General features: G+C 33.2%; 3 protein-coding genes and 1 long non-coding RNA gene across 9 annotated transcripts in view; 3 read left to right on the forward strand and 1 right to left on the reverse strand.

Moving 5' to 3' along the window:
* The first annotated feature begins 440 nt into the window (after positions 1-440).
* LOC117160864 (dynein light chain Tctex-type 5) lies at positions 441-1,711 on the forward strand. Its single transcript, XM_033341912.2, has 4 exons — positions 441-567; positions 688-881; positions 967-1,152; positions 1,597-1,711. The coding sequence occupies exons 1-3, from the start codon at positions 529-531 to the stop codon at positions 1,130-1,132; spliced, it is 399 nt and encodes a 132-aa protein (XP_033197803.1). The 5' UTR covers positions 441-528; the 3' UTR covers positions 1,133-1,152; positions 1,597-1,711.
* LOC143303448 (uncharacterized) overlaps positions 752-12,364 on the reverse strand; it is a 37,316-nt gene continuing 25,703 nt past the window's right edge. The window contains exons 1-6 of one of the 4 annotated variants that reach the window (XR_013059785.1): positions 4,044-4,176; positions 3,811-3,965; positions 2,668-3,425; positions 1,886-2,565; positions 955-1,245; positions 752-841 (exon numbers count right to left, since the gene is read on the reverse strand). This is a non-coding gene — a long non-coding RNA (uncharacterized LOC143303448). Of the gene's footprint in view, positions 842-954; positions 1,246-1,885; positions 2,566-2,667; positions 3,426-3,810; positions 3,966-4,043; positions 5,886-12,364 lie in introns of those variants that run through there. The other 3 variants (XR_013059787.1, XR_013059788.1, XR_013059786.1) reach the window with 3 other exon arrangements.
* Positions 2,892-5,499, forward strand: LOC117160863 (multiple inositol polyphosphate phosphatase 1). Of its 3 annotated transcripts, none has more exons than XM_076623451.1 (9): positions 2,892-3,090; positions 3,375-3,509; positions 3,587-3,780; positions 3,852-3,974; positions 4,055-4,202; positions 4,292-4,502; positions 4,570-4,779; positions 4,867-5,042; positions 5,123-5,499. In XM_076623451.1, the coding sequence occupies exons 1-8, from the start codon at positions 2,892-2,894 to the stop codon at positions 5,027-5,029; spliced, it is 1,383 nt and encodes a 460-aa protein (XP_076479566.1). In that variant the 3' UTR covers positions 5,030-5,042; positions 5,123-5,499. The 3 variants fall into 3 exon arrangements, with proteins under 3 accessions (XP_076479566.1, XP_033197802.2, XP_076479565.1); XM_033341911.2 differs by having other exon boundaries at positions 5,174-5,499; XM_076623450.1 differs by having other exon boundaries at positions 4,867-5,499.
* On the forward strand, positions 6,717-12,352 carry LOC117160862 (multiple inositol polyphosphate phosphatase 1). The gene is made up of 9 exons (XM_033341908.2): positions 6,717-6,857; positions 9,023-9,207; positions 9,282-9,413; positions 9,873-10,066; positions 10,158-10,271; positions 10,554-10,698; positions 10,777-10,987; positions 11,111-11,320; positions 11,525-12,352. The coding sequence occupies exons 2-9, from the start codon at positions 9,045-9,047 to the stop codon at positions 11,760-11,762; spliced, it is 1,407 nt and encodes a 468-aa protein (XP_033197799.2). The 5' UTR covers positions 6,717-6,857; positions 9,023-9,044; the 3' UTR covers positions 11,763-12,352.

The following is a 12,364-nucleotide window of genomic DNA, read 5'->3' on the forward strand; positions in this document are numbered from 1 at the left end:
AACTCCACGGAAGCGCGCAATATTTCGATAATTCAAATTAGTTCGATATATCGCATAGATCGATACCGAGTTGAATGCTATCTATGCTTACTCTATTCCATATGATGGAAACGATTTTAAAAGTTATTTAAAAATATATTTAAATACTCAAATAACATCTAACAAACATATTTTTAAATAAATAAATATTTGAATAAATTTGAAATATATTTTTATATTCAAAAAAATAATAATATTAACATCGTGTTCAATACAAGAGGACAATATTTCGTTTATATTTCCAAATATTCAGTATCGATGGACTATCTTTATTGATCCTGTTTTAGCACAAAATTGATTAATCAACATGTTTAGTTTGGTTTCTAAGCAACCATTCGTGATTGTATAGATATGAGTGACAAGTATTTCAAGGAAAAATTATTCAATTATTAAGATAGGCGCTAGTTATCAGATGCAACTTGCCAGGTGTAGCCATATCTTTAATCATATACTCTATTTATTATATTTTATATATTTTCTCAATTAGATATGGATAACCATTTAACGAACTACGATAACGAACGAGAGGTGAGGATCATTATAATTTTACTACTTCAAGTAGTACCAATTACCTTTGGTAATACCTAATTTTTGGTAAATCTGATGAATATGGATTTTTATTTGCTTTGATTTGTTACATGTTTGTAGGCGCCAAAATATCAGAACACTTATCGTCTGAATGCTTACAATCCTTTTAAAATAGATACAGTGGATAAGATTGTAAAGACGATAATGATAACTAAATTAGAAGATATCTCTTATAATGCTGTGGAGTGTCTGAAGCTTTGTGAGTTAGTAGCCACTGAAATTAGAGAAAAAATTAAAACTTTGAACTTCGATAGGTAATTATTTTCTTATTGTTGATACACTTTATCTTAATAAATCCAGGAATTATTATATATTTTAATGAATTACATTTATATTCAGATATAAAATCGTAGTCAATGTGACCATCATAGAGAAAGCAAATCAATCTATACAATCATCTATAGGCTTTCTTTGGGACGCTGGAAAAGACAATTACTCCACATTTACATACGGAGCTCGAACTTTTCATGCCTACTGTTGTGTATTTGGCCTTTATTGTGAATAAGTTGAACTATCACCTTCTTAGTAATTTTTCGCTCTTATTATCTACCAAACTACGTACAGTCGGTCTCAAAAATATTCGAACACTACCATAACTTTGACTTCTATGTTCTGTATCTGAAACAGACGAAGATAAAACAATAAAAATGTTTTACAATATATTGAAGTATAGTATATATGTGTCAGAATGAAAAAACTTTTGATTTAAAACAAAAATGAATTGAACCGTAGAATTAATAAACAGACAACAATAAACACTAAGGAAAAATGATAAATTCAGTTAATAGAATAATAAAATACAGCGTCGATTACTAATAAAAAATAATCAACATACTAAACTGCTTAAAACATGTTATTGAACAAAAGGGTGAGTTATAAAATGTCCGAATATTTTCGAGACTGATTGTATGTTAATATTTATTCACGACGAAATTAAAATTTGAACAATGTTCTCTTGATTTTCATCAGATCATTCGCTTTGTGGTATCGACGTCAATGAGTGATAGGCTTTTACCAATAATTGCGAGAAATAGCAAGAACATGTAGTAATAATAAGAATCAACTCGTGTATGCATACACTGATTTAAACACAACTTTGTTTATCTTTATCGATTGCGTACTCAAGAAAATTATTGTCATAATTTATTTAAAGCTAGACACAATATCTTTTCTAATTATCATTCGCAATTGCCAGGTTCAAATCATACAAGTATTTATCGCAACACTACGATCAATAAAATCAAAGATTTTCATTTACCTTGTTGCTGTTATGGTTTTTATGATTCTATAGTTTATTGATATACGTATATCAATAACCAGGTGCTTTTTTAACGTTACGTTTATCTCGTGCGTTTCTTATCCAAGGTAATCTAATCTAGTTTGAGTAAAATAAAATCTTTTAGCTTGATATGAATTAGTATACAACAAATTTAACGATTGCAGTTTCTTTTTCAACAAGTATATTCGTTAACAATTAAAAATGCTATGCTATAAAAATGTTCTGCTTCGTTGACATGCATTTCCTCTTTAGTATTAGAATATTACAGAAATAAAAGTCATTGATCGTAAATTATTAAAACATAATTATAACCGTCGATAATTGATGTAAAAGAAATGCTGTCAATATACGTATGTACTATCATAAATTGTTAATACAAAATACAAAGTTTATATAGATGTTTTTCCATGACATACGCAGACTGAATTGTTTTATTTAAGGTAGGTTTTATAAAACCAGTTGTCAAACCGGTTATCGACCATCAAAACATTTTACCCGTCGAATTTTCTGTACTTTCTGATCCATACAGATATACGAATTACATTATACCTGTTTTTTATGTACAGTCTATTAGCAATTTGAATATACACTCGGAAATACTAAGCCTCGTAAAGCATTATAACCTGAGGCTACTGATAGGACGTAGTCGAGGCAGTTCCCTGTTATAAAAGAAAGGAACGCTTAGTTAGTAACATTTGTATCGCACAACTGGAGTAAGTGAATAGCAGAGATTAAACGTGAGTTTGTTTGAACGTACGTACCTATTATACAAAATTTGCATTCCACAGTTGTCTTCGCATGATAATTTTACTTTTTGTTTCAAATACAATACGGTTCCATCTTTTGTGAAATAATGTACATATGCTTTATATAGCGTTTTTAGATAGCGTTCTTCCTAAAATGTGTCGTAATTTATGTAACATACGTTTTAAATTATTCACTGTGTACTTATTCCATTTTAGATTACAGACACAGCATACACAGCATGCAGTTCTTTCGTAAAGGAAGTATGTCGAGAGTAAACATTTTTGCGATATTAATTACACTTTTTTGTTTGACAAACGAGTTAGTTTTAAGTGATAGTAATTATTGTTATTCCGACGATGAACATCCCTATCTATGCGCTGGTACGAAGACGGCTTATGAAGTCGAACATGGCTTAATTAAAAATACTACTCTTCCAAGTAAGTAATTACAGAGTGTCACTTTAGAATACATAATGTATTATAACATGTCGAATAGAATAAATAGTGTCGTAACTTCTAATATATTTTGTTCTCCTTTGATTATTTATAACTGCACTAAGCGGTCGCACGATCATTAGTGAGGCAAAAGAATAAGAAAGTTGTGTGATTACAGACTGTTATCATCTGACATATTTTGAATAACGTAACAACTCTTGCACTGATACTTTTTACTTCTGCTTCTTATTTATACATTATATATTTTTTACTGCTTTTTTCTCTAGATTGCAAGCCAGTCCAAATTTGGATGTTAATTAGGCACGGAACTCGCAATCCTGGAAAGGATCAGATCAAAAGCATGAAACATAATTTGCCAAAACTTCAAAGTAGCATCATCGAGAATCATGAAAAATATGGAAGTAAGTAAGAACCTCGAAAGATCTTTTTGTCAGTTCATAATAACTTTCCGTTTTCGTATAACGCGATGTATTTGTAGATGGTAGTTTATGCCAGAAGGACTTAGAGAAACTAAAAACGTGGAAGTTAGATCCAAATCTTAAAAACCACCGATCCAAGTATTTGACAACTCAAGGTGAAAAAGATTTATCATCGCTTGGTGCACGGTTTAAAGATTATTTCCCGGAACTTTTGCAATCCTATCCGGTTGATACTTTAAAGAAAATATACAAAGTAAGCCTTTAACGCGTAATGTTTACATACTTGGATGACAATCGATTCATTTAACTTTGATATATGTATAGTTTAGGTCAACAGATCTGCAACGAACTATAGCTAGTATGGAAAATTTTATTAATGGGCTCTTCGGTAATGTAACCATCGACAACACGGTGGTAGTACCAACTTCTGAGGATACTCTGTTACAGGTTGATAAAAATATTGATATTAATCATCAGTCATTAAAATAGCATTTTCTCGTATGAGAACATACTTACCTCGCTTTTAGTATTATAAAATTTGCAAGGCATGGTTGGAACAAGTGCATAATTTGACGGGCAAATCTGAAGTTGATAAATTTTTAGATAGTCCATCATTCAGAGAAATAATCGGCAATGTTAGTCAGCGACTTGGCTTTTCGAACAGCCTCTCTTTCGGTATAAAATATTATTCCACGAGAATCTGAATAAATTTATTTTTCGTATTAATTATTATCAGCGAAGATTGATTGATCAACTTGATTTAGATGATGTTTTAATTATGTACACCGCATGCACTTTTGAAAATGCTTGGTACGTAAATGAAAGATCGCCCTGGTGTGCCGCTTTTACAAAGCACGAAGATGAACTATTCGAGTACGAAGAGGATCTGTATTATTATTACCACGCCGGTTACGGCGAAGAAATGAGCAGTGTCATTGGATGTCCACCGTTACAGGACATGTTTAATCGTTTTAGGTAAGCGTCAGTATTGTTAATATAAATACTACAAATACTGCGTTAAGGTACATCGCTGATATTTTAGAAAATTGGAGAACGAAGACTCAAGCGAAGAACCACAAGGCATTTTCTATTTCACTCATAGTACGGCGCTTCAATTGCTTTTAACAACGATGGGGGTTGCAAAAGACTCGATACCTTTGAAAGCTTCGAATTTTGAAAGTATGAGAAACAGAAAGTGGAATAGTTCCCGCCTGGCGCCGTTCGCTGCGAATCTTGCAGCCATTTTCTATAGGTACGTCAAGGATTATTTTGGATTTTGTTCTCATATTTCAGCTACTCGGATCAATTTATTCCTTTCTCGCGTTAAAACTGCTTTCAGGTGCGATTCGTCGAATAAAGTTAGGTTTTACTTAAACGAGAAACCTTTAGACTACGAAGGTTGTGAATTGGGCGTGTGCGACTGGGAATATTTGAAGGAGAAAATGGGACCCAACGCGTTCGACTGTAACACAGATTTTTGTAAAGCTGATACAACAAAATAATTATATATTACATGTAACGTAGAATCTTATTTTATTATTAATGGTATTAATGGTAAGCGTTACGCAAAAGATAACAATGAAGTAATTTAATAGTAGGAGTGATTCCGTAGTGATTACGTAGATTATCGTATGTGCTTTTGTCAGGAATTGTGTTGAAGAAATTACAGTCTGACAACCTGTACGTATATGTTCGAAGCAACGAAGCTAGACGACCTTATATTACTGTCATATAAGCTGGTGTGATGAACGATATGCTCATATATGACACCTTCAAATTTAATCACGTTTACTTGATATCATCAGAAAAATCTTTATACATATTTGTTTAACTTCGAAAGAGATAGCGGAGTAATAATATTTATTATCATTTGTTATTATATTTTATTTGCCATCTGTAATGACTACTGTATTACTACGTAATTACTGTACTGTATTTAAATACATAAATATAATCTACGTGCTGCGTGAAATTAGAATATTAGGATTAATGTATTTATACTTGAATATCCATTTTACACATATCTATCTCCCGAGTTAATCGGTTAATCAATTACGTATTAGTCATTTTAATTCGCTGATTTATGATTATAATTCATTGATTTATGATTTACAATTCACCGTCGATATTTAAATACATTCTACAGTATTAATAAATATTCTCGTAGAACGTAATTACTTCTTCAGTTCCAGTAACTATATAGCTTTAGCAGAGTACAAAATGTATAGACTGCACACATACGAATCAACGAAGCTTGACGACCTTATGTCAGTGGCACCTGGAATACCGTGACCAATGCTGGTCAGCAGGGGTGTGCGTTTAAACGTTGTAACGAATGATAATCTGATGCCTGAAATACTTGAAAAAAATTTCAATCTAGTTTTTTCAGTAGTTTACCTTCAATCTTCCCAGCGGTTTCTCAGAATACGAAAGAAAGATTTTTAACGATACGAACAATTTATTTTCAGAGTCTTGTAAACGTTCGTAATACGTCCATATGTGTCGTGACGAAAAATAAACTGTTATAGCAGGTTATTTTAGCGGAACTTAGGGGACTTGTTTCCCCAGGTTCTTATTGATTGCGCGTGCTCAAAGTGACGGACCTTTACGATTTTATAGAACGCATGAAACACTACGTTGGGCCAACGAAGGTTCAAAGGCTACAAACCGTAATACACAATTCGCGGGGTCTATCGCTGAAACTATACGACTTTTACACGCTAGGAGCAACGAAGCTCGACGACCTTACGGCAGTGCCACACGAGCTGCCGCCTCGAAAGGTGGTCGCGATCGGCATACAAACAACGACTACGCGCATTTCATGGTATTGTCACAGTTGACTTGTATTTTAAACAGTGATATAGTGATTATAGTAGCCAGCGATTCATGCGCAAATCCTTGATATTACTAGGGAATCCGTGGAATCTATCGTCGAAGATCGATCGTTCCAAGCGCCGCGTCGAGTCGTGAAGTTCTGAAACTTGGTCGTGTAATCTTCGTATAAAAAATAAAGAAAGAAAAAGAAAGAACATCAAGACTTATTGATAAAAGTTGAATCTGACATAGCTTATCGTACGAATCGCATCGAATGGTTTTCGTGTCGTTTCAGTTCGAAGAATGAGAAGAAAATAATCATAAGTTTCAACGAAAGATCGATTGTGTTGAAGTGTTTATGAAACATTGATACGATCTCATTTGCCCAGAATTGCAGAGGGCAAAGCACTCCGCCGATTGAGGAAAAGTGAACAATACTGTCGGTCGCACTCTCTCTTTTCAGGTCTATAAACCCGTACTCGATTTAATGCGCTTGAACAGGACATAAAGAATACGGTAATTTCTTAATGAGTATGAAAAATTTTTTAATTCCTAGTACAAAATAATTCCAATAATACTATAATTTTAGTAATTTCTTGAAAAATTCTTTCGACAAATTTTTGTTCTTATAATAAGATTAGTATAATCATTTTGATTTCTGATAACGTTATGATTGTACATTTTCGTAACAAGATTTAAAATACAATATTTTCGCGTTATATCTATGATAAAATAGCTCCTTTACGAAATAAAAATTATGTGAGGCAGGTCGTGAAAGCGGTGCGAATGAAACGCTGCGGCGAAATTCATTTCATTCAACTTTCGATGGAATGCCGCTTACACATCTAGGAGGAATTTCATTTGAATAAATAAGCTCGTCTGTGAATAATTAAATTGTTGAATAGTAGCAGTACGGATCGCCAACCGTGACGCCGACGTCCTACTTTTGTTCTCAATTATCAACAAAAAGTTACAGTTCATCGATGTTTATTGAATAAAATCAATCTGTTTTAGTTTGTTTTACTTTCCTTCCGATTCACATTAGACAATTGATTCTGAGTTGGTATCAAATGTTAATATTCGTTCATGCGAAAATTTATTTTATTCATTTCATATTTCATGTTGGTATGCGTATATTAATAACGAGAAACAAATATCTCACATTTTAAAATTGAAATTACGGAACGAAACTGTTCTATCGGAATGTGGCAAAAGAATAAGCGCGTAATGTAATACGTTGAGGCTTTCCGGAAGAATCAAATCGGTACCAGGCTTACACGACACTTGGCACTTGCGGACACAAGAAATTGACAATAAGTAGGCCAAGTAGACTTATTACACTAAGAGAAGGCTTTGCTAATCAAGCCACTACCAATTTCGTTATCGTCAATCTAACTTACTCTTGAATTACTCTTTCAGCAGCCTCCCGCCTTCATAGGTTCTCCGCGAATCATTGCACATTTTATTTTATAATTTATGTTTCTATATAGATCATTCAAGAATTATATTCCTAAAAATTTCGTATCTTTGTCTAACTTCATTCGCGGTATTAACATTAATTTTTATTTATATAAGTACAGTCTTAACTGTTGTTTATTGAAGCAACATTGAGACATACAAAACGAATTTTAATAAAAGTCGGCGCGTAAAGAATTAACAACTGTCGGTGTAAATTTCGAAGACGAATATCGATAAAAACAGAACAAATGTTACGCTTTAAATTCGGCTGCAAAAATAGCAACTGTACAGTAAAGACTAGAACTTCTCCAGAACCTGTTCTTAGACGCGAATTATGCAATATATGTAGCTGTTCATACGCGTAATGCGTGAACACATCTTAACTTTCACATTCACGTGCACGTTCTACATCTATCCTTAACCTTGGTAGGCAAATATCTATTGCACGTACGTATTACAATTCCTTTCGCATCATAGAATCGAAAAATCCAAGACCAGATTAAACATTAAACTCATCGATACCTTGAATCGTATGACGTTTTATAAATATTCAAATCAAAGCAGACAGTCTTCGACTTATTTTTAAATCGAAACTTTATTAAATGTAGTGTCTATTAATAAATTTATCGGTTTTGTGTATTTACCGGTTATATAAACCTTAAGATAACAAGGATAATTTCCTACTTATGTATCTGCATTTAACCGTGAAAAATAATAAAAAAGGAAGAGATGAATAAATATCCTGTTGGTTACATAAGATCTATTTTACGTATAGTTGGTCGTAGATAATTCGTAAAGCCGGTAGTAAAGTAACATGTGACATCAGCACAGGAAAATGTAGGTTTATTGCTTGCTGTACTTCAATGAAACAAAGCATTTTATGCATTCCGAGAGTTATAGAACAAGAGTTATTTGTAGCTGCTTTACGTTTCTTCGCGATTAAAGGGATCAAAATTAGTATCATATTATTAGGCTTGTAAATTAATTCGGTGATTACTTAAACAAAATTCAAATTTTATGCACAAACCACGTAATGTAGGTTTAACCAGCAGAATAATTTCCAATCTTCGTGTGAAATTTCATATACATTGGTAGCATCTCTTTAAGATTACTATGAAATATTACAAATATTAAAATTAAAAATAAAATTATGAAAATTTTAGAAACTAGCTAAAAAAAAAAAATATATATATGTATATATAATTACCTCTTCCTTGTTGCAGATCAAAGAGACAATCTTTAAAAATGAATACATACGTACTATTCTTGACTTTCTTAATTAGTCACGTTTACGCGCGTGACGGTGACTCTTGTTTTGCGGACGAAGATGATCCATATTTATATATGGCCACTAAAACTGCCTACCATTTTGTCCACGCCGGTAAAACTCGGTTTCAAGATGTACCCAGTGAGTATTCGTATCATTTTTCCATTAAACTTCTCATTTAGTAAGAAGCTTCTCAATTTTTAATCGACTTATAGACTGTCATGCAGAGCAAATTTGGATGTTTGCTACACACGGTACACGATGCCCGTCTGAGACAGAGGATATCGAAATGCAAAAATTAACAAATCTACGGGATCATATAATTAGCAATCACGAAGTTCAAAACAGTGAGTTTGTCATATTTTTTCATTTCAAAATGAGGAAATTAACAGACGATTAGATTAAAATTGGAATAAAAGCAAGTCCCAAATTATCCACCATTTGGATTAAAATATTCATACGTCTTTACGTGTGACCGCGTTTCAGTATTTATTGGAAAAATTCCGAGAAGGAGGTGTTCCCGTTAAAGCAAACGCAAGTAAACCAGTTAAACTCTAATTCGGGTCATTGACACTTTTTCGTATCGATCTTCGCCACGCGTCGTTTTACATATTGATCAATAGTCCAGCGGTTAACCCTAGATTTATCGAGTTCATGTATAAATTCGTCTCTTTGAATTGGAACACGTCTGATCTTGAGCTATTAATCCATCGGAAACCTAAAAATTCACTTTCTACATCAGCGGTTCGATTTTTGCTCGTTCAACTTTCGAAATATACGCTCTTCGACAATTTTCTTTTTCACAGATGGCCGTATGTGCATCAGAGATTTAGAAAATTTAAAGAGATGGAAAACGGACGAGTACCTCAAAATCGAAAGAGCGGAAGTTTTGACACCGCAAGGTGTGGAAGATATGAGATTGCTTGCGAGACGATTGCAAAGCAATTTTCCGCAGCTTCTTCAACCAATCGACGAAAATATAACGGCGGAAAATTATGTGGTATACACTACGATCGATCCTACTAAGAATATGAAAATTTACCTATTTCACTATTCGCTAATCTCACTAAGTTGGAAAATATTAATTTTAGTTTAAAACGACCGATGCACGCGAAAGCAGCATGAGTTACTTTATGGAGGGACTGTTTGGAGACAGACAAGCGGTGGATGCAGAAGAAGTTGCCATAAATGATACTCTGCTTACAGTGAGTGTATTATTTTCCATATATAATAAGGAATAATGGTAATATACAAGTTGCAATATATAAACGTTATACGTATTCATAATGATTTGGAAATTTGTGAAGAAAATTTTCTCTAGATATTGCATAGACAGATCCCGATATTTATCTCGCTTTTCCTTTTTCCTTTAAATGCACTTGTACTATTTTTTTTAGCAAGCTCTTTAAATTGTACTATTTCAAGAAATCAAAATCTAATTTTAAGTTTAATCTAATTCAATTTTAATTTAACTTTATCTGTATCAGATGTATAAATCCTGCAACATGTGGAATAATGGTCCTAGTAATACTACCATCAAAGAAGTAATTATGTTCGAAGAAGGAGCGCAATTTAAAAATCTGATACAGAATGTCAGTCAGAATCTTGGGTTTTTGGACGATATTTCCAAAGGTAAGCTCGACAGTTCAGAAACAATAAAAGGTCTAGTATTTTTCATTCGTTTTATCGACGTCTTGTCTCGTTTTTCAGAATCAGTTCTAACGATGTACAATATGTGCCGTTACGAAAAGGCCTGGACAGTGACGAAACTTTCTCCTTGGTGTGCTGTTTTCAGTAAAGAAGAACTTCGTGTGCTAGAGTATCGCGAAGATCTCTACTATTATTACAAGGCCGGATATGGACGTGAAATCAATGCGCAGCTAGGATGTACCCTTTTGCAAGACATGATGAATCACTTTTGGTAATTTCATTTTGTTGTCTTTATTTCAATGAAGTTTCTATCTGCTTTAACATAGTGCACAATATCTATTATCGCTTCGTAAGCTGTCATCTCTCGATATCAATAAGCGTATCAATATTGTAGGAGAGTGGAACAAAATGGAGAGTCTAACGAACCTAAAGGCATATTCTACTTCGGCGATATCATAAGTCTGCAGAACCTCTTGACCACGTTGAATATTAATAAGGATCAAACGCAACTGACGGCTTTTAATTACAAAGATATGGCGAAACGTCGTTGGCGAACCTCTTTCATGTCGTCCTTCGCCGCGAATCTTGTCGCTGTATTTTACAGGTAATGACATATTATCGAATTAAATTGAAACATTAATCGCAACAAATGAAACATAATGTAAATTTTCCTTCTAAATTGTTTACGTATTAGACGATATTGCGTTACATCGTTAAATAAGAACAGCGCCCTAAAATCGTAAGATCACAAACGTTTGTGGTAAATTGACTACACTTGATCACAGAGTGTTTCTATTTTTATTCACAGATGCGACATCACTAGTCAACCAAACAAAGTAATGTTTTACTTGGCTGAGAAACTGGTCATGCTCGACGGATGTGATGTTGGTCTCTGCGATTGGGAATATTTCAAGCAGAAGTTCAATCCAATGCTTAAACATTGCGATCTTAATGTTTGCTGGAATGGAAGTGGTGCCACCACTTACACTACCAATTTCTTCCTCGTCCTTCTTTCATGCTTCTCTCTAGTCTTTATTAGAAAGTAGAAAGGAAACAGGTGTATACGTGTTGTCGATGTTCGTAATTTAGAGAAGACGCATAATATGTTGAACGTAACGCGTATAAAATTAACTATCATTATGGCTATTAAAATAAGATAATTCCAAGCATTCAACATTGCGACTCGCCAACATTTCACTGCGCTTTCAAATCGCCAAAATGTGAATATTTAATGTCTTTTATTCCTGTTCTACCACTCTATACGTAATTTATATGCATTTATTGTTGTTTATCGTCATCGTCATTTGTTTATATATCGTAAATATGTACTCGTATAAGTGGAATATTATTTAAATTATCTTTCTTCCTAATGATGTCCGTCCGACTCGTGATGACTACGCATAAGTATAAACATAATGCACAATTACCGTCACATTGTTGCTTAGAATTCTCTCTCAGACTTTCTCAAATCTCGCAGCAAAAGTAAGAGCAACGTGTTTCTATACGCTTAATAAATGTAGAAGATTCGAATATCAAAAAGGCCTCTCTTCGTACATTATATTTGCGTACTCATAATTCGAATTACTTTCTAAATAAATTATGAACAAATAAATTACTGATATATATATACCATAAATGTTCGGGCATA

This window comes from Bombus vancouverensis, chromosome 12 (genome assembly GCF_051014615.1).
Source record: "Bombus vancouverensis nearcticus chromosome 12, iyBomVanc1_principal, whole genome shotgun sequence".
Taxonomy (NCBI): Eukaryota; Metazoa; Arthropoda; class Insecta; order Hymenoptera; family Apidae; genus Bombus; species Bombus vancouverensis.

Excerpts from the sequence above, each read along its gene's own strand:
- LOC117160862 (XM_033341908.2), top strand. The coding sequence starts at position 9,045 with ATGAATACATACGTACTATTCTTGACTTTCTTAATTAGTCACGTTTAC. Across the intron at positions 10,272-10,553 it reads TAAATGATACTCTGCTTACA|ATGTATAAATCCTGCAACAT; the intron begins GTGAGTGTATTA and ends TATCTGTATCAG. Across the intron at positions 11,321-11,524 it reads CTTGTCGCTGTATTTTACAG|ATGCGACATCACTAGTCAAC; the intron begins GTAATGACATAT and ends TTTTATTCACAG.
- LOC117160864 (XM_033341912.2), top strand. The coding sequence starts at position 529 with ATGGATAACCATTTAACGAACTACGATAACGAACGAGAG. Across the intron at positions 568-687 it reads ACTACGATAACGAACGAGAG|GCGCCAAAATATCAGAACAC; the intron begins GTGAGGATCATT and ends ACATGTTTGTAG. Across the intron at positions 882-966 it reads AAAACTTTGAACTTCGATAG|ATATAAAATCGTAGTCAATG; the intron begins GTAATTATTTTC and ends ATTTATATTCAG.
- LOC117160863 (XM_076623450.1), top strand. The coding sequence starts at position 2,892 with ATGCAGTTCTTTCGTAAAGGAAGTATGTCGAGAGTAAACATTTTTGCG. Across the intron at positions 3,091-3,374 it reads TAAAAATACTACTCTTCCAA|ATTGCAAGCCAGTCCAAATT; the intron begins GTAAGTAATTAC and ends TTTTTTCTCTAG. Across the intron at positions 4,203-4,291 it reads TTCGAACAGCCTCTCTTTCG|ATGATGTTTTAATTATGTAC; the intron begins GTATAAAATATT and ends AACTTGATTTAG.